This window comes from Ranitomeya imitator, chromosome 4, assembly GCF_032444005.1.
Source record: "Ranitomeya imitator isolate aRanImi1 chromosome 4, aRanImi1.pri, whole genome shotgun sequence".
Lineage (NCBI taxonomy): Eukaryota > Metazoa > Chordata > Amphibia > Anura > Dendrobatidae > Ranitomeya > Ranitomeya imitator.
In genome coordinates, this window is record NC_091285.1 from 117,480,930 (window position 1) to 117,502,673 (window position 21,744).

General features: G+C 42.9%; 1 protein-coding gene across 4 annotated transcripts in view; it reads right to left on the minus strand.

Annotated features, from left to right (window-relative positions):
- Positions 1-21,744, minus strand: part of TENM2 (teneurin transmembrane protein 2) — a 3,136,407-nt gene that overhangs the window by 941,243 nt on the left and 2,173,420 nt on the right. For all 4 annotated transcript variants that reach the window (XM_069763919.1, XM_069763918.1, XM_069763915.1 and 1 more), the window contains one exon: positions 21,591-21,737. In XM_069763919.1, coding sequence (XP_069620020.1) covers positions 21,591-21,737 — 147 coding nt within the window. The remainder of the gene's footprint in view (positions 1-21,590; positions 21,738-21,744) is intronic.

Genomic DNA, 21,744 nt, shown 5'->3' on the forward strand with positions numbered 1-21,744 from the left:
CTTGTTGTTATGATGTCATGTAAACACTGTGGAGTCCATGTCATGTAACCATCCTATGTAAGGTTATTGTTATAATGTCACCCGATTGTCTAATGCGTTGTGTTTTGAAATAAAGTTCTTGTGCCTTTCCGTTTTCACAAAACAAATCTCCCATCCGTTTTTCCATAGTAATTGTCAAATCCAATTTTATTGAAAGTAATGTTTGTCCCACAAAATTTATGTGAGCACCAGTACCCAAATGGACTGTGACAAAACAAAAAAATTTTCAGCCGTGTGTACCATAGTTTTGACGTATAACATGATCGGCTCCAACCTTGTTAACCATTTTTAATACTGAAGACTATTTTCATATGGAACCTGGCTTGACAAGGAGGGAGACGATCATGTTTGCAAAACTCTACAGAGTTAACACTATTGTACTCAGGATGCTAGAATTTGTCCAGAGTCAAATAGTGGCGACACTGTGAACATTGCTTCCACCTCACCTGACCAATATTCTTAAGGTACATTAATAAAACTATTATCCAACGATACCGACCAGTGATACGACCGGACCGTGATCGTTGTTTATTTGTCGCGTGGTTGCTGGAGAGCTGTCACACAGACAGCTCTCCAGCGACCAAAAAAGAGCAAGTCCCGTGTAATCTGGGTAATGTTATGAAGCGCATGGCCGCACTCACGATGTTTACCATTGTAAATGTAGTTTTTAAAAATACAAAAAAACATTATATTTCGGTGTGTGACACGTCCATCGCCGTCAGCTTTCCGTACTGTGCCAGCCCTAAACCACAGCACAGCGTTTATTATTAATTAGTCAACGGTGTGCTCAGCTTTACGGGCGGGAATCACAGTGTCAGTCATTGCGGAAAGATGACGGCGAGGGACGTGGTAGACACCTTTTTATATTTGTGGGGTATTGTTCACTTTTTATGTGAGTGTTTAAAACACTGCGCTAGTAACCCAATATTCCCTTGTTTAAAATAAAGACATCGCTGGATCGGTGTCTAACTCGTCGATCCAACAATGACAGCGTGGGTACCAAAAAAAAAACAAAATCATTCGCTGACACCAAAAATCTCACAGCAGGGGCTCAATCGTTTTACGATTCCAGAAAAGATAACGTTGGTTACACAAAAAAACCAACTTTATCTATACTGAAATCGTTGTGTGATGGTACATTTTAAACTTGACATATTGAGCAATGCTGGTTGTGTTTGTAACAGCTGATAGTACAATGAGCGCCAGCCCTATAAAACAATTAATACAAAAAAAATTAAAAAATATTGTCAGACATTGCACATCAGGTGTTACAAAGACAATATTTGTGTATACGGCGCAAGGTGTGATTTGGTGCAAACTTTATTTGAGACAATAAAAACTAATTTTTAAAAAAAAAAAATAACATTTTTATTTAGGGACACAAAAAAAAATTGGGAAATGTAATTAGGGGGTATCAACATCGGCAACTAAAGGGGATTGATATCCCTCACTTCTGGTGGGTGTGGAGGAGACCGAGGAGGAGGACGAGGGGGAGGAAGCAGCAGCATAGTCTATGACACTAGACGGGATGCCGACATCAATCCAGCCAGTTGATGGTGGCGAGACTGACAAAGCAGGAGGTGAGGGAGGAGGAGGGACGACCAGTGTCCTTGGCTGGCTACTCCGGCTCCGGGTCGACCCAGGCTGTGTAGATGGTGTACTCCTTGTAGACCCAGGCTGGGTACTGGGTGTGCTCCGGGTCGACCCAGGCTGTGTTCTGGTGGTAGTTGTGGGAGCAGCCATAGCCAAGGTCGTAGTGCTTGTCGTCGTCGTTGTCTTCTTCTTTTTTTTCCTCCTCTCTCCCTCTGGGTGTGGGTCGGCTTCCCGTCTGTGCCCGTGTGCCCTTGAAGGCCTGTCATGCTCTGAACTTTGGGGCTCTGTTCTGTGGTGGCGGTGGCGGTGGCCCTCGGCACGCGGAGCTCTGTGGTGGTGCTCTGCAGCAGGAGTTGGAGTCATGGCAGCCAGCGATGGTACTGCGGGCACATTTGTCGCTGACTGCATGACCCGAGCCTGCTGCAGAGCAGTGACATATACATTGTTGCAGCCCTGCATGACCGAAATCTGGAGTTCCGGCGTAAGATGTTCAACCATCCCGTTGTGAATGGCATTAAAAAAATGTTTGGCCGGCCTCGCGAGATCCGTTTCGATGTTTTCAAGACGCCGTTCGATATTGGACATTTTATCGCACAGCGCCTTGAAACCATTCTGAAATACGGTGCTCAAATGTAAAAATTCGGGCATGACCGCCCTGTCCGAGGCCCGCTGACGCTGTCGGGAAGACCCGAAGGAAGGAGCGACAGAGGCCTCGGCCAGGGGAACATCTGATGGACCGGCTGCCGGTTCGCCAGATTGTGGTGGTGCAGACCTGCTCTCGCTATGGGATGGCTGCGAAGCTTCAGATGGCGCTTCACGAAGGACCGCTCCAGAGGGTCGGACAGTCTCGCGGGTGCTGCTGTGTGTTCTGTGAAAACATAAGGAAAGCATTAGTATACTAAATATCACATTTCACATGCGTCATTAATTAACTTTACCGCCAGGTATCCATTGCCGCCATTAATATTAACCTATTTTTAATATTGACACTGCATATGCACCATCAATATTAAAAAAAAATGCATTTATTTAATTCAAAATAGTCACCAATGGTTGCGGTTTGTAACGCCAGACAATTATGCTTACGTTGGAACTGCCATGACGTCACGGTCATGTGACCGAGACGTCATCACAGGTCCTGCGAGCTGAGCAACCATGGGAACATAACCTGCTTTGCAGTGGAATGTATGACGTGTCTATTATATTTTACTTTTTTGTGTATAAAAAATCTGGGATACACCTGGATAGGCACTATACTACTCCACTATGAAATATTGGCTAGGCATGGCCAATCTACTATCTTTCTGTGTTCTGTATACTTCTGATTTCAGGGAAATTACTAGTAAGTAAAGCTCACCATTGTAGTAATCCCAGAAGGGAGCCGCTGTGTCAAGTGTGAGAAGACCAGAAATGAATAAAAAATTTGAGGTCAACGAGGCGTGAAAAGTAAAAACAAAATACTTTATTCACTTCAATCAGAAGCAGAGGATGAAACATCTGCACAATACAATAAAAACACTATCTACGCGTTTCAGGTCTGATGTTCCCTGCCACCTGAAACGCGTAGATAGTGTCTATTGTATTGTGATGATGTTTCATCCTCTGCTTATGATTGAAGAGGATAAAAGTATGTGTTTTTTTACTTTTCACGCCTCGGTGAACTTGCCTTTTTTTCTTCATTTCTATACTTTGTACTTGCCAAAATAAATGGCTGGGCAATAAGCTACGTGGCTGGAATATAGTATGTGAATATGCATGTTGTGAAAACTAGGTGTGTGCATAGGTACTATACTTACTCTCTGCTTTCAAGGACCGGTTGCAAGAACTGCAGTATACGGTTGTACTTGTACACCGAGGTCCTTGAAGCCGCAGCACCACTACGGGTCTGTCCCTCCTTTTTGAGGCCCCTCCTGAAACGGTCCTTCATGGAGCGCCATCTGGTCCTCAATTGTTTAACTGTGTATAAATATAAAAAATAAAAAAGGTTTTAGATAATATATTGAAAACGATTACGCAACCGTGTGCAATCCCAATAGAAGACATCACAGACGGTTGTGTAATCCTGGCATGATGGGTCACAGCAGCATTTTGGAAATACTTACGGAAACTAGCTTTGGCCTTGGGGGAAGCGCTGTCAAAGCCATCCCACAGGGGTTGTGCCACCTCTAACCACAGATGCCGCAATATGCCCTGGTCCGCGTGCTGGGGGTCACGGCTGTCCCACAACGGGCCCCGTGCTTCAATGGATGCCACCATCATGTCAATGTCCAGTGGTTCATCCAGGGCCCGTTGTGAAACCTAGAATAAATGGAAAAAATTAATGTTTGCAAGATAAAAAAAATAGTCCCTACCTCCTCCACCGCCACCTACCACACACAACACCACACCCTCCCACCACCCCCACATACCCGCAAAAACAAAAAAATTAAAAAAAAAAAGAATAGGTTTGAAAGAAAAACTTACTCTCCGTCCTGCAACCACAGCTTGGCCCCGTGGTCCCTGCTCCTGCTCCCTCTGTTCCTCCTGGTCCTCCTCCTCACTTGAAGAAGCCTGCAAAATAGTTTACCAAAAAGTTGAGTGACCCATCTACAAATGACAGCGAATATAGTAAGCAATAGTAGATCATGTACTCACCGGACTCCTCAGCGGTGGGGTGTTGCTGGAATCGCTTCCGCTGGCCATGACTAATGCAATTCTGAAATAAAGAACAAAATAACATTGATCCTATGCTCCTATGCACAATCCAGCAATATATATAAAAAAAAAAAAAAAATTATTCATTTAAACCACAAAGAACATTGCACTCCAACTGAACTAAAGGCCCCTTCACATTAAGCGACGCTGCAGCGATACCGACAACGATCCGGATCGCTGCAGCGTCGCTGTTTGGTCGCTGGGAGCTGTCACACAGACCGCTCTCCAGTGACCAACGATGCCGGTAACCAGGGTAAACATCGGGTAACTAAGCGCAGGGCCGCGCTTAGTAACCCGATGTTTACCCTGGTTACCATGCTAAAAGTAAAAAAAAACAAACACTAGATACTTACCTACAGCCGTCTGTCCTCCAGCGCTGCGCTCTGCTTCTCTGCTCTCCTCCTGTACTGTCTGTGAGCCGGAAAGCAGAGCGGTGACGTCACCGCTCTGCTTTCCGGCTCACAGCCAGTACAGGAGGAGTGCAGAGCACAGCGCTGGAGGACAGACAGCGGTAGGTAAGTATGTAGTGTTTGTTTTTTTTTACTTTTAGCATGGTAACCAGGGTAAACATCGGGTTACTAAGCGCGGCCCTGCGCTTAGTTACCCGATGTTTACCCTGGTTACCAGTGAAGACATCGCTGGATCGGTGTCACACACGCCGATCCAGCGATGTCAGCAGGAGTCCAGCGACGAAATAAAGTTCTGGACTTTATTCAGCGACCAACGATCTCCCAGCAGGGGCCTGATCGTTGGTCGCTGTCACACATAACGATTTAATTAACGATATCGTTGCTACGTCACAAATAGCAACAATATCGTTAACAATATCGTTATGTGTGAAGGTACCTTAAGCTGAGCAAACAACACTGCCACATTGATTAAATTAAAGAAACAATGGCAGAGACAACCCAATGCCAGAGTACAAAAGCCTAAAGATAAGAAAACTAATCTACAACAGACCCAATGTAGTAATCCCAAAAGAGTTTTTTTTTTTTTTTTTTTAAAGTACAGTATGCACGGAGCAACACAAAAAACACAATAGATTTTTGAAAGGAAAAAATTAACAACCCCCAAAAATTAAGGGCAGAAACATTAATAACACACCATACTTTACAATAAATCCAACAGGGACGGATACAATAAAAGGCCATACAACGCCATACATCACAACCAGAAACATACAACAATGTCTTTACACAACCACAGTGCTGAACATAATACACAACTTGCAATATAAATTATTACATTTAATAAAAGGGCGCAGAATCATTCTATACTACCATACTTTACAATAAAACCGACAGGGCCGGAGACTATTAAACGCCATCATATAACGCAAGAATAAAACATCACAACTGAATACAAAAAACACCACCAAACCAAAAAATGGAAAAGAAAAATCTATCCTGGAAAGAACAATAATCAAGGCCGCAGACAATGAAACGCCATTCTATACAACGCCATACATCACAACCAGACTAAAAATACCACAATATCTTTAACCACAGTGCAGAATATAATACACAACTTGCAAAAATAATTTTAAAAAACATGTAGAAAATGCACAGAAACATTCTATACTTACATCTCTGGACAGCAGATGAAAAGACAGTAGATGTAGTCTGTTGGGTAGCCTGCAGCAGAACTGACAAACAATCCAACATTTTCTTTATATATGGGGGATGTTTTTCTCACTGTTTGCACTGTCTAGACACTGTCTAGACACTTTTTTGTTTCATTTTATCTGACGACGCATGCGTCGCACAACGCACGCACGACGCACACCCGCGACGCAAGTGCGTTGTCAATAGGTTTCAATGGGAAATTGAACGCATTGCGTTTTTTGGACGCTAGAAAAATGCAACAAGGTAGCGTCTCCGACGCCACCCAGGTGCGGTGAAATGACGCATGCGTCGTGCGTTTTACCGAAAACGCACGACAACGCAACGCATGCGTCCCCAATGATAAAGATAGGGGCACATGACGCATGCGTTGTCGTGCGTTGACGACGCAGCGTCGTTTGACGCTAATGTGAACGTAGCTTAACAGAACTACAGAGAAAAACTGCTTATAATTGTAGAATTGGGAGCCAGAGTTCGGCAGCTTACGCACCCTGATATGTTTCCCATCCAGGGCTCCAATGCAGTGTGGGAAGTCACAAGTGTCATTGAACCCACGGGCTATTTTGAGCCAATCAGCCATTTTTGGCTCAGTCATGACAAGTTCATGTAGTCTCGACCATATTTCACTACATGTTGAGCGCACAATGCCAGAAATCATGGAGCGACCAATGAGAAACTCCAGGTGTAGTCCCGTATAAGACAATCCAGTTGACAGGAAGCTGAAAGGACACAAAAAATCATATTAGTTAGGTAACAAAAGTTTAGAGAAAACACGATAAAGCGCAAGTATGTTGTTTAATAAAAAAAACAGGTATATCAATGAAATTAATGGATATTTACCTAGTGTACATAAGTAGAACATTACAAATACATATTTTTATTGTGGTTTTGTCCTAAGTACCACATATATTTTAAAATAGCTGCTAGCAAACAACCCTGAAAAAAAAATCAAATACATATTTTTATTGTGGTTTTGTCCTAAGTAACACATATATTTTAAAATAGCTGCTAGCAAACAACCCTGAAAAAACCCATCATCAACATACAGTATGTGAAGATGTTGAATACATACCGTAAGGTAAGGAGAAGATGCTCCTCTGCGGATATGCTTTTTCGCATCCTGGTGTCCGGATACGTGAGTCCTGGACGTACTGTTTCCAACAAGATATCAAATGTTGGTATTTTCATTCGACAGTATAGGTAGAACTTATCAGGATGTGCACGCAGAGCTGTATAGAGCCTCTGAAAATGGCCTTTAGTGAGGCGTTGGGTCAAAAGAGGATGCACCCACATTCTTCTTCTCTACCTTCACGGATCTACAATCACAGGGTATGGCTGGCAAAACCAACGCGACAAGACCCAGTTAAACAAAACACGCTGAGTTGGGGTGAAGTGCAGTAGGTCAGACATGGTGCAAACGTTACCACAACACACCAACAGATGCACGACCACAAAATGTCCATATGGGAGGGTGCCACCTGTTGTAGAGACCTTACAGTAAATAGGGTTGCTGATGTTGATTTAAATTAATTTCAGGCTCCAAAACCGTTAAATGTCCATTTTGTCAGGTTGCGTGGAAAAAACTCATTACGGATGTCATACGGATTACATACGCAACATTACATGTGCAAAATACGCGACCACACCTTGGCAACGGATTACATACGGAACACTATTTCTGGATTTTTTTCTGCGTATTACGGCCGTAAAAAGCGGACCATATTTCCCTATGCTGAGTGTGACGCCGGCATTAGTAGTAGAGAACAGGTAGGTAGGAAAAAACAAAAAACGACCATAAAGTCCACAAATATTAAAAATATATGCAATCATTATTGTACAAAATTCACATGACAGGTAAGGAAAAAGTGCACCAATAAGCTCAAACTACTATATCAGGCTAGTTTCACATTTGCGTTAGTATCCGCAGCGTTTAATCCGCAACTGCAAATGAAGTGTTGTACTACATGGAAACGCGTACAAACGCAGCGTTTTTAAGACACATACGGTAACGCATGCGGTTTAAAAAATGCGGCGTTTTCATGCTTTTGCATGCGTTTTGCATGCGCTTGCGTTTTTTGTGAGCATGGTGGAAAATTTTACAGGAGAAAAATCTAGATAGCCAGACACCGCCAATGGGACTACAGAGGGCGTGTATTATGGGATACCTATATATAGACCCTAGGACTGCTGAAATGTTAACAGTGTGCTACTGTATCCTGTGTCATGATGGATCTTCGCATGGAGAGCTTTTATTTCAAGCTGGATTTAAGCATCAAGCTGTTTCTTGCCTGTGCGTTTGCTTGGGAGCAATAAAGAAATCAAGAAAGACAGAGAAGGACACGGCGTTGACATTTTTTGAGACACTCCATTATCGAACTCCGGGAGAGCCGTGGAGCCTATCACACACCCTTCTCCCCTCTTTACTCCCAGATCTGTCATTTGGAGTCGGATCCTTTTGCAGCTTCTTCTATGCATATTCACAGACCCTTTCTATCCTGGGTCTGCAGCATTTATGGCTGATCCATACATGGGGTAGGCTCATACTCACTAGTGCTCTTGCACAAATATTATACATGGCGACCTGTTAGCCATATGCCTTACATCCCATCATTGATATACTTCATATATTTTTTGGTATTTTTCTTGCATATTTTTGCACATCTCTCTTACTCAAACAGGGCTCCAATTGACCTGGGCATTGCTCTACACCACATACGTTGTGGTTACTGATCCATGACAAATTTGGGGATTCCCTTACTTTGTCTTAAAATATAGTATTAGGTTCTTTACCTGATTACATATACAGGTCCTTCTCAAAAAATTAGCATATAGTGTTAAATTTCATTATTTACCATAATGTAATGATTACAATTAAACTTTCATATATTATAGATTCATTATCCACCAACTGAAATTTGTCAGGTCTTTTATTGTTTTAATACTGATGATTTTGGCATACAACTCCTGATAACCCAAAAAACCTGTGTCAATAAATTAGCATATCAAGAAAAGGTTCTCTAAACGACCTATTACCCTAATCTTCTGAATCAACTAATTAACTCTAAACACATGCAAAAGATACCTGAGGCTTTTATAAACTCCCTGCCTGGTTCATTACTCAAAACCCCCATCATGGGTAAGACTAGCGACCTGACAGATGTCAAGAAGGCCATCATTGACACCCTCTAGCAAGAGGGTAAGACCCAGAAAGAAATTTCTCAACAAATAGGCTGATCCCAGAGTGCTGTATCAAGGCACCTCAATGGTAAGTCTGTTGGAAGGAAACAATGTGGCCGAAAACGCTGTACAACGAGAAGAGGAGACAGGACCCTGAGGAAGATTGTGGAGAAGGACCGATTCCAGACCTTGGGGAACCTGAGGAAGCAGTGGACTGAGTCTGGTGTGGAAACATCCAGAGCCACCGTGCACAGGCGTGTGCAGGAAATGGGCTACAGGTGCCGCATTCCCCAGGTAAAGCCACTTTTGAACCATAAACAGCGGCAGAGGCGCCTGACCTGGGCTACAGAGAAGCAGCACTGGACTGTTGCTAAGTGGTCCCAAGTACTTTTTTCTGATGAAAGCAAATTTTGCATGTCATTCGGAAATCAAGGTGCCAGAGTCTGGAGGAAGACTGGGGAGAAGGAAATGCCAAAATGTCTGAAGTCCAGTGTCAAGTACCCACAGTCAGTGATGGTGTGGGGTGCCATGTCAGCTGCTGGTGTTGGTCCACTGTGTTTCATCAAGGGCAGGGTCAATGCAGCTAGCTATCAGGAGATTTTGGAGCACTTCATGCTTCCATCGGCTGAAATGCTTTATGGAGATGAAGATTTCATTTTTCAGCACGACCTGGCACCTGCTCACAGTGCCAAAACCACTGGTAAATGGTTTACTGACCATGGTATTACTGTGCTCAATTGGCCTGCCAACTCTCCTGACCTGAACCCCATAGAGAATCTGTGGGATATTGTGAAGAGAAAGTTGAGAGACGCAAGACCCAACACTCTGGATGAGCTTAAGGCCGCTATTGAAGCATCCTGGGCCTCCATAACATCTCAGCAGTGTCACAGGCTGATTGCCTCCATGCCACGCCGCATTGAAGCAGTCATTTCTGCCAAAGGATTCCCGACCAAGTATTGAGTGCATAACTGAACACTATTATTTGATGGTTTTTTTGTTTGTTATTAAAAAACACTTTTATTTGATTGGATGGGTGAAATATGCTAATTTATTGAGACAGGTTTTTTGGGTTATCAGGAGTTGTATGCCAAAATCATCAGTATTAAAACAATAAAAGACCTGACAAATTTCAGTTGGTGGATAATGAATCTATAATATATGAAAGTTTAATTGTAATCATTACATTATGGTAAATAATGAAATTTAACACTATATGCTAATTTTTTGAGAAGGACCTGTATGCCTTACGTAGTATTCACTGTAATCATTTTTGTATATATATGGTCGTGATTAGGGTTGAGCGACTTTTACTTTTTTAGGGTCGAGTCGGGTTTTGCGAAATCCGACTATCTCAAAAGTCGAGTCGAGTGAAATCGACCGATTACCGGGAAAAGTCGGGGTCGGGGATCGAGCAAAACATGAAACCCAATGCAAGTCAATGGGGGAGCATAGCCGGCAGTGAGTGGAGGCCAGGAAAACACCTACAGTGCCCATTTTAATGGCAAAAACATCCATTCTTGTTACTGAAGCTTGTCAATCTTAATTTACTTTATAATAATAGTTAGGCATTGGAAATTGGGGATCATTTGGCTAAAGTTGTGGGGGTATGGTTGGTTCAAGTATTTAGTGGGCCCAGGAAATGTGGACCACGTCACGGCGTGGAGCAGGGAGAGGTAAGTATTTCAACTTTGCAAGTACTGTGATCCTGAGCAAGCAGGGGGGCCCACTCGTTCGCATTGGCACTGGCACATGGCCCCTCAAAGAATGGCAGTGTGTTTGCACGGCGGGGGCGTCCCACCGGCAGCGACACTTTTGCCTACTATGAGGGGCCCTGTGCCAGTGACATCGCCAACGAGTATCCCCCCCACCTGATGAAGGAACCTGCACTTTCATCTGCACCTTCCTCTTTGTCCCCGTGTAAGGTGGTATAGTATGGGGGAAGGGGAACCTCACTTTCAGCAGGGTCAGAATCTGGCTGTGTAGCGTGCAAAGGGAATGTAGTGGTCTGGGTCAATGTACCAGCAGAGTCATCTAGCACTGGCTGGGCAATGGACAGGATGAGGAGAAAACACAGATATAGGCCCAAATACAAAAGTAGGCTAAAAGCTGTTCAGGCAGCATTGGTGTGGTCAGTGGAGGACTATTGGAAGGAGGGACCGCAGACAGCCTTAGTAGGCCTAAAATAAAAAAGTAGGCTCTATGCACTTTTAAATAGGTTCCAGGGGTACACAGGCAGCATTGGTGTGATCAGTGGAGGACTATTGGAAGGAGCGACCGCAGACAGACTTAGTAGGCCTAAAATAAAAAAGTAGGCTCTATGCACTTTTAAATAGGTTCCAAGGGTACACAGGCAGCATTGGTGTGGTCAGCGGAGGACAATTGGAAGGAGTGTCTGACACAGTTAGTACTCCAAAATAATACATAGATGTTAATGTCTCGCAAAAATCAAAACAAAAAAAGGGTGGCATACTTAGGTACAGGGGTGGGCTCCTCTGATGACTTTCAGACATTGTTATTTGGCGCAAAGTATTTACTGGTGTAAATGTAGGACAGGGCCACTGAATATTTTAAGTAGCATCATACATGTCAACAAATTGGTATTGTCAGTGCCAGGCATTGAAGGATTTCACCGGAAAGACTAAACAGCGGTGGAGCAGTGACAGATAATTTTGCAAGTGGTAGAGCATAGTTTGAGCTGGGGGGTGGGGGGCACTCTCTCGTGCCCGGCGGTACTGGCCCAAGGCCCCTCATGTTACAACGGTGTGTCTGATGTTGGGTGCGTGCCACCACCGCCAGAGACACTTCATTGTACTATGAGGGACCCGGTGCCAGTGCCGTCGACCAAAAGTGGGCACACCCACCTTTTCAGACAAATGGCACTCTCACGGGTGCTTCCACCAAGTGGCGAGACCACGGCCACGTGGGCGGAGTCAGCCCATTTAGGGAGGTGTAAACATGTCGTATGCTGGACATACAGCAGCTGCAAATGGAGAAATTGGAACACTCAGTAAGACCAGTCCAAAAGCAAGACCTTTTTCAAGGAAAGCTAGGTGTCAGCCGGGAAAGGTGGGGCAAAATAATTAGAAATCCATGAGTGGTTCATTTTAATGAAGGTTAGATCATCAACATTTTGGGTAGCCAGACGAGTCCTTTTTTCGGTCAGTATTGATCCAGCAGCACTGAATACTCGTTCTGATAGTACACTAGCTGCTGGGCAAGTGAGCTCCTGCAATGCATATTCGGACAATTCAGGCCAGGTGTCTATTTTGGATGCCCAGTAATCAAATGGGAATGACTGGTGAGGGAGAACATCAATAAGGGATGAAAAATAGTTAGTAACCATACTGGACAAATGTTGTCTCCTGTCACTTTGAATTGATGCTGCAGTACCTGTCCTGTCTGCGGTCATTGCAAAATCACTCCACAACCTGGTCAGAAAACCCCTCTGTCCAACACCACTTCTGATTTGTGCACCTCTAACACCTCTGCCCTGTTGCCCCCTGCAGCTTGTGTGAGAACCATCACCGGCGCTGTGTGCTGGGAATGCCTGAATCAAACGGTCAACAAGAGTTGCTTGTTTGGTTGCCAATATTTGTTCAAGGTTCTCATGTGGCATGATGTTTTGCAGTTTCCCCTTATAGCGTGGATCCAGGAGGCAGGCCAACCAGTAATCGTCATCGGTCATCATTTTTATAATGCGGGGGTCCCTTTTTAAGATACGCAAGGCATAACCCGCCATGTGGGCCAACGTTCCAGTTGTCAATTCACTGCTTGTGCTGGGTTGAGGAGCACTTTTGGGCAAATCAACGTCACTTGCCTCCCTCAAAAACCCTGAACCTGGCCTTGCAACGCCACCAGTTTCTATTGCCCCCTGAGAAGCTTCCTCATCCAAAAAATACTCATCCCCATCATCCTCCTCGTCATCCTCCTCTTCGCTCGCCACCTCGTCCAGTAGACTTCCCTGACCAGACAATGGCTGACTATCATCATGGCTTCCCTCGTCCTCGGCTGCAGACGCCTGCTTCTTTATGTGCGTCAAACTTTGCATCAGCAGACGCATTAGGGGGATGCTCATGCTTATAATGGGGTTGTCTGATCAGCCGTGTGCATTCCTCAAAACACTGAAGGACTTGACAGAAGTCTTGTAGCTTCGACCACTGCACACCTGACAACTCCATGTCTGCCATCCAACTGCCTGCCTGTGTATGTGTATCCTCCCACAAATACATAACAGCTCGCCTCTGTTCGCACAGTCTCTGAAGCATGTGCAGTGTGGAGTTCCACCTTGTTGCAAAGTCGATGATTAGGCGATGCTGGGGAAGGTTCAAAGATCGCTGATGGTTCTGCATACGGCTGGAGTGTACGGGCGAACGGCGGATATGCGAGCAAAGTCTGCGCACCTTCAGGAGCAGGTCGGGTAACCCCGGCTAACTTTTCAGGAAGCACTGCACCACCAGGTTTAAGGTGTGAGCCAGGCAAGGAATGTGTCTCAGTTGTGAAAGGGCTATGGCAGCCATAAAATTCCTTCCGTTATCATTCACTACCTTGCCTGCCTCAAGATGTACACTGCCCAGCCATGAATGAGTTTCTTGATGGAAGAACTCAGACAGAACTTCCGCGGTGTGTCTGTTGTTGCCCAAACACTTCATTGCCAATACAGCCTGCTGGCGCTTGCCACTAGCTGTTCCATAATGGGACACCTCGTGTGCAACAGTGGCAGCTGCGGATCGAGTGGTCTTGCGACTGCGGTCTGTGGACGAGCTCTCGCTTCTGCTGGAGGATGAGGGTGAGGAGGAGGGGCAAACGCCTACAGCCAACTGTTTCCTAGACCATGGGCCAGGCAGAACTGTCCCAATATTGCTGTCCCCTGTGGACCCTGCATCCACCACATTAACCCAGTGTGCCGTGATGGACACATAACGCCCCTGGCCATGCCTACTGGTCCATGCATCTGTTGTGAGGTGTACCTTTCTAATCACAGATTGCCTGAGTGCATGGACGATGCGGTCTTTTACATGCTGGTGGAGGGCTGGGATGGCTTTTCTCGAAAAGAAGTGTCGACTGGGTAGCTCGTAGCGTGGTACAGCGTAGTCCATCAGGGCTTTGAAAGCTTTGCTTTCAACTATCTGGTAGGGCATCATCTCTAACAAGATAAGTCTAGCAATGTGGGCGTTCAAACCCTGTGTACGCGGATGAGAGGATGAGTACTTCCTTTTCCTAACGAGAGTCTCTTGTAGGGTGAGCTGGACTGGAGAGCTGCATATGGTGAAACTAGCGGGGGTGCCGGTGGACATGGCAGACTGAGAGAGGGTTGGTGATGGTATTCTTGCTGTTGGCCTACATACAGTGTTTCCTACCAAGAACCTGGTGATTCCCTGACTGCTTTGGCCTTGCGACGAAACCTCCACATTTGCTGCAGGTGGTGTGGTAAACGGTGGGCTTACAGTGAGGGAAGGGATGTAGCGTTACTGACTAGCTTCATTGAGAGAGGGTGCAACAACGTTAAGGAACGTTTGGTAGTTATTCCAGGCTTGCAGGTGCATGGTGGTTAAATGTCTACGCATGCAACTTGTATTTAGATTTTTAACATTCTGACCTCTGCTGAAGGTCCTTGAGCATTTCTTACAGATGACTTTGCACTGATCATTTGGATCTTGGTTAAAAAAATGCCAGACTGCACTCTTCCTACTATCGGATACCTGGGGCGCTCTTTTTTCCGGTGGGACCCCCCTCCTCTGCCCTCTTGATCGGTAAGCCTACCTGTGGCATCTATAGTACTATTATGCATTACTTACTATCATTACTATAGAGCCTTTTCTGGCTATTGCACTGATTCAGATACATTTAGGTTTGCCTTACTTTACCTTCTACATGAAGCTTTTTGTCCCCCCTTTGTGGTTATTTATGTATTTATATATGGGGGCAATGGGGGGGACGTCCCATTTCTGTGCTTGACTAGGAAATGCCCACTATTGGAATGTATTACTGTTTTAAAATTTGGTACTAATGAAGACACTTGTTTATATAAAATAGTATTATACGCTCCTTATTTCTCCTGCTCATATGTGTATCTTATGGAGCTTATTTAATTTGTCTGGGGGCACTTAATGCTTATGTGCTCTGGTCCAGACTATCGCTATGACTTTGGGACTTTTGCTAATATCGGATACCTTTTCAGGCATTGCACACTGAGCCACTTTAACCAGATGGCTGCGCTGTCCTACAACTGTTTTTGCTTTTGCCACACGTTTTTGGCCAGATACGGGCCTGCCAGATGGAACCTGTTGCGATGTTGATGCCTGCTGCAGCTCCTCCTCCTCCGCTTCAGAGCTACTGCTGGCTGCACCCTGTTCCCCCAATGGCTGCCAATCGGGGTCAACAACTGGGTCATCTATGACCTCCTCTTCTATGTCCTGCGCACCTTCATCTGTGTCACCGTGTAAGCCGGTGCTATAGCGTTCGTGACGGGGCTCCATAGTCTCATCTGGGTCAGATTCTGGATCAGTACACTGCGAGGGCAATGTTGTGATCTGAGTCAAAGGAACAGCATAATAATCTGGCTGTGGCTGTGCATCTGTGCACTCCTTGTCTGATTCATCTTGTAATGGGCATGGCCTGTTAACAATTTCCCTTTCTAACCCAGGAATGGTATGTGTAAAGAGCTCCATGGAGTAACCCGTTGTGTCACCTGATGCATCCTTCTCTGTTGTTCTGGGTGAAGAACGCAAGGAAGCGACTTGACCCTGACCGGGAACATCCACTGACGACGCGCTGCTTTTACATTTTGCACTTTCCGAAGAGGAGACAAAAGAGCTAGAGGCAGAGTCAGCAAGGAAAGCCAAAACTTGTTCCTGCTGCTCCTGCTTTAAAAGCAGTTTTCCTACTCCCAGAAAAGGGAGCGTTCGAGGCCTTGTGTAGCCAGACGATGACGGTGGCTGAACAACTCCGAGACTATATTGCTGCTATATTGCTTTTCCCACGACCACTTGATGCTCCACCACCACTACCATCATTACCAGCTGGCAATGACCGCCCACGGCCACGACCTCTTCCACCAGACTTCCTGACTCTTGGAAATATGTAACCAAACTAACAAATGGTATTTGGTACTGTAAAACCAGTTACAAGGTGGATGCAAAATTGTTGTGAATTTAAATCTCCCTTTATAGGTGTGTGAGACTGCAGGGAAAATCAGGCCCACTGTATTACAGTACACAGTTTCAGTGGCAGACAGAGGCTGACAGATATGCCACTAACAGGACTGACGCAGATGCACACACTGGAAATAAATATCTCCCCTTCTTTTTTTTAAATGGAAGACTAGTGAATAAATCTGGCCCACTGTTTTGCAGTATTGTTTCAGTGGCACAATATGACAGACAGATACCACAGACTGGACTGGCACAGATGCACAGATTTGCCAATATTAATCTCCCCTTTTTGTTTTTATATGGAAGACTAGAGAATAAATCTGGCCCACTGTTTTACAGTATTGTTTCTGTGGCAGAAAATGACTGACAGATACAACAGACTGGACTGGTACAGATGCACTGATTGGCAATATAAATCTCCCTTTTTAGGTGTGGGTCAGTGCAGAAAAAATACAGGCCCACTGTTTCACACTACACAGTTTCAGGGGCAGAAAGTGGCTTGAAGATATATATATATATATATATATATATATATATATATATATATATATATATACTGTGTATATATATATATATATATATATACATATATATATATATATATATGTATATATATATATATATATATATATATATATATATATATATATATATAAAAAGGGGACTGTACTACAATTACTATCTTCCTACAGTAATCTCAGAAAAGTATGGCAGGCAACAATAAAAAGGACTGCTGCACACAAAAGTGTGGACAAACAAGCAAGATAGCTGTGCAGAAAGGAAGGAACAACAGGATTTGTGCTTTGAAAAAAGCAGTTGGTTTGCACAGCGGCGTACAAACAGCAATGCAGCTATCAGGGAGCCTTATAAGGCAGCCTAATAAGCTACAGAGCTGATGCACAGAAATCTAGGATCCACTGTCCCTGCAAGGAAAAGGTGGTGTTGGACAGTGGAAATCGTTACAGCACAAGCGGTTTGGGGGTTTATATTCCCTGCCTCACGCTATCCCAGCTTCTGACGAAGCGGCAGCAACCTCTCCCTGTGCTCAGATCAGCAGCAGTAAGATGGCGGTCGGCGTGCATGCCCCTTTATAGCCCCTGTGATGCCGCAGAAAGCAAGCCGATCACTGCCATGCCCTTCTCTAAGATGGTGGGGACCGAGAACTATGTCATCACGCTGCCCACACTCTGTGTCCACCTTCGTTGGCTGAGAAATGGTCCTGAACATGTCATATGAAACGCGACTTTAGCACGAAGGTCACCGACCGCGTGGCCGACCCCACACAGGGAACGGGTCAGGTTTCATGAAACCCGACTTTGCCAAAAGTCGGCGACTTATGAAAATGACCAATCCGTTTCGCTCAACCCTAGTTAAAAGTTCAACATGTGTCAAGTTGTAAGTAATGTACTAGGCTGTACAGGATTTCAACACAGCGAGAGAGCAACCTATGTCAGCCAATCTGCACCCCTGCAATGTGAATGTGGGGAACAAGTGGGTTGCTATGGCAATCAAAGGCCAAAACCCAGCCTCCAAATCTGCTATGTTCAAAGACCCAATAGATCTTGCTAAAGGTGGGATCAAGTGGGCCTCCTGTCATTCTAATAGGCTGAGATACATTACATAAGTAGAGCAGTGCATTATCTATGAGATCAAAACATTGTATGTTCAAGTCCCCTTAGGTTGGAGCCCTTGAAAAACTCAAACCCAGTTTTACCAATAAAAAAGTTAGCTAGATAGGAACAAAACAAATGCCCCCACAAGGCCACATATTTAGCATCATCAGGTGTGTAACAACCCATAGCATAAAACTACATTATTATTTATGCCACATGGTTAATGCCACAAGCAAATGCAAAAAAAAGAAAACAATGAAAAATTGTTATTTTTTAACTCTGCCATACAAAAAAGGGATCAAAATGTTGTACATTGTGTAGCACAAAAAAGTAGCACGAATATGAGCTTGCTATGCAAAAACAAACCTTCCCATAGAATTTTAAAGCAAAGCAAATGAAAATGTTATGGCTCTCAGAATATCATGACCTAAAAAATAATTATATTTAAAAAGTGATTTTCTTATGCAAAGGTAGTAAAACGCAAAAAAAGAACATATATAAATTGGGCATCACTGCAATCATGGAAACCCATACCATCAAATCATATCATTTTTTATCAAACAAAGTAAACTGCACTAGAAAAACAAAACAAAACAAAAAAAATGTCAGGATTGCTATTTTTGTTCATCCCTCCTTCCAAGAAGTTAAAAGTGATCAAAACCGTGTATATACTCAAAAATGGCACGGTTTCTCCCACACAAACATTACAGAAAAATAAAAAAGTTATAAGCCTCGGAACATGGTAATCAAAGAGGATTTTTTGTGGGCTTTTGGGGAAAAAATTGTAAAACATAAAAAATGTAAATTTAGTATTGTCATCATTGTATTTACCCACAGAATAAAGCTAACATGGTATATCACCTGACAAACCTTGTTAAAAAAAAATCTGAAATACTGTGAAATACTGTTTTTTTATTCATTCTACTACCAAAAAATGTGATAAAAAATCATATGTATAACAAAATGGTGCCAAATAAATCTACATATTGTCATGGAAAAAATAGGTCCTGATAGCTTTATTGATGGAAAAATAGCAGGATGTTCTCAGATTATATAGCAAAAACCTGCTGACGGATTCCCTTGAATAAAGTTAGATAGTAAATCATGAATACACCGAAATTGTGCATCCAATACAAACAAACCCTCATACAGCTGTCAACAAAAGAAATTAAAATTATGGCTAAAATCGGATTGGTCCTTAAGGGGTTAAAATGTGGTCTTACTACTGTTACCACTGTACATTCATCTAGAAACAAGGCTTCTTAATAGGCATAATGTTTACATGTGTAATTTAGAAAGAAGTTAATACAAATACCAGCCAGAAAACATTTTGGCATTCCCTCTGCCTTAAGGGTTTTGTTTTATTATTATTTTCCCTAGAGCATTCAGATAATTTAACACATTGATAACAAGCCATTGTGATTCTTCCTGATCCCCCATCAGTCTAAAGTTCTCATCTAAGCTCATAAACAAGAGAGAACTTAGCAGATTTGTTTTATTCCTGAACACAATCTGTTGATTCATAGCGCATGGAGGAGCAATTTTAGCTTCAAATGGCAGCGCATAAGATGGATTAGTTGAAGCTGAATTTGGGAAAAAATGTTTGTATATCAATGGCACATTGGCATCCAAAGCAGATGGTCTGTCTGATCTTTTCTGCTTCTAACATAAACAAAATCAAAGCCCTATATCTATTTCTGCATGGAAGATTATGACACTCAAGTTAGTTAATTGTACTTATAATTATTGACAAGAATGACCTTTTTTTCATACAAACATTTCATTTCTTTTGTACATATTAGGCTATTACTGTTCATTAAGATATTAAATAGATGAACCAAATTTGTAAGTTTATACTAAACTATATTGCAATAAGCTAAACCTTAATTTGGGAAGAAAGAAGAGAATGCCAAGAGTGTGCAAAGCAGTCATCAAAGCAAAAGGTGGCTACTTTGAAGAACCTAGAATATAAGACATAATTTCAGTTGTTTCACACTTTTTTTTGTTACGTGTATAATTCCACATGTGTTATTTCATAGTTTTGATGTCTTCAGTGTGAATGTACAATTTTCATAGTCATGAAAATACAGAAAAATCTTTAAATGAGAAGGTGTGTCCAAACTTTTGGTCTGTATATGTATATAATATTAATAGTTTCAACACTTACAGACAGAACTATTCGCCAAAAATATTTTATTTTTCTTGTTTAGATTTTTTTTATGTCTACCAAATTGAGGTCATGTAATGTTTTTTTTTTATATATATATATTTTTTTAAAAACGTTTTTTATAATTTTAGGCAGCAATTAGCGAACTTAAACCAATGATTGCTTGAATTCTTATACAGTATATTGTAATACTTCTTAATTGCACTGCATTGTTATGCAAGTAATATGAAGGACAAGTGCATTGGGTACATGATTTTGTGATACTACAGGTTCAATGAAGCCCATTCGTGTAGGTTTGCCTAAATGTAACCTGACAGTGTACAGCATTTATCAAACACTGGCCGTATGTTTTCAGCCATGTATGTTCGACTAGGGGGGAAACAATAAAGAGCATGCAGACAGGAAAGGACAGGATTAAATACAGTATATAGACAGTACAGCATACAGACAAGATGCAGCATACGGACAGGACAGCATCAAGTACAGTATACTGTCCTATATATATATAGGACAGTATGCAAACAGGATGCAGTATACAGACTGAACAGGACAGCAATAAATCACAGGTGATTCTTTCTGTGAGGCAAAACATATGTATAAAACTAAACAGCAAATGTTTTACTTCACAGAAAGAATCAGCTGTGATCCCCTGCTGTGATGTCAGTATACTCTCTTTTTCTTCCTCCCCTTCCCAGGAGCTGTGGTATGAACAGACCATGCTCCTGTAAGGTCAGACCCAGCCATTGCACAATACACAGCAGGGGTACATTTTTAAGATTATCTCAGCACAGGGACATTTATATAAACAGGTCTAATTGTGGAACATATTTTTATCCCAAGATCTATTGATCAAACTGTACTTTGTTGGTGGGGAAACCCCTGTAAGTGGCTATTACCCACATAATTCGCTGTGGTCATGTTTTTAGGCTGCTTTGCATTATTACTCATTGGTAAAGACTATAAAAAAGATCACGGAATAAAAAGGATAATATCTCTGGAAACATATAGCGGAACCAGCCTTGGGTGATGGGAAGGGAGGGATGGAGTGACCAAGTCTTTCACCCAAGTCTAACCGCTAAATGCTATTGTTGCTATTAAGTACAACACCTAAGGGGTAAACTGTCTTGTGTGCAAGTGACAAAATGACCCTGAACTCAGATGAAATATTGTCTTAGAAGGGTTATCTGGGATTTGCTCATAATTGCAGTTCAGTCATATAGACTAGAATGGACATGAGGTGAAATGCCAAATGAGCTATTTCTGAAAACAAAAATGAACCCCTTTTCTAATCCGGGACAATCTCTTTAAATCACATGTGAGGGTGTATAAAAGAGTATACTGTTAGAAATCAATAAACTAGTAGAGATTTAATTATTATGGTACAATTTTCATAACTGTGATATATTTACCAAATTCTTTTGTATATCAGTATTTTTGAAAATGTAGGCGATTTTTGTCAGTAAATCACTCTCATCTAAAGTGAATATATAACCTTCTGTTCTTTAGGGATTTTAAATGGAAGACTTTTGCTCACCTCCCTCATTATCCTTGTTATCAGCACAAGAAGTTTCCATGGCAACATTGCATCCAGACCCTCTCCAGCCGGTCTGGCAGATACACTGCCAGCTGTTCTGACCAAGTGTGCATCTCCCATTGCCATTGCACAGATCAGGGCAGCCATCTGGTTG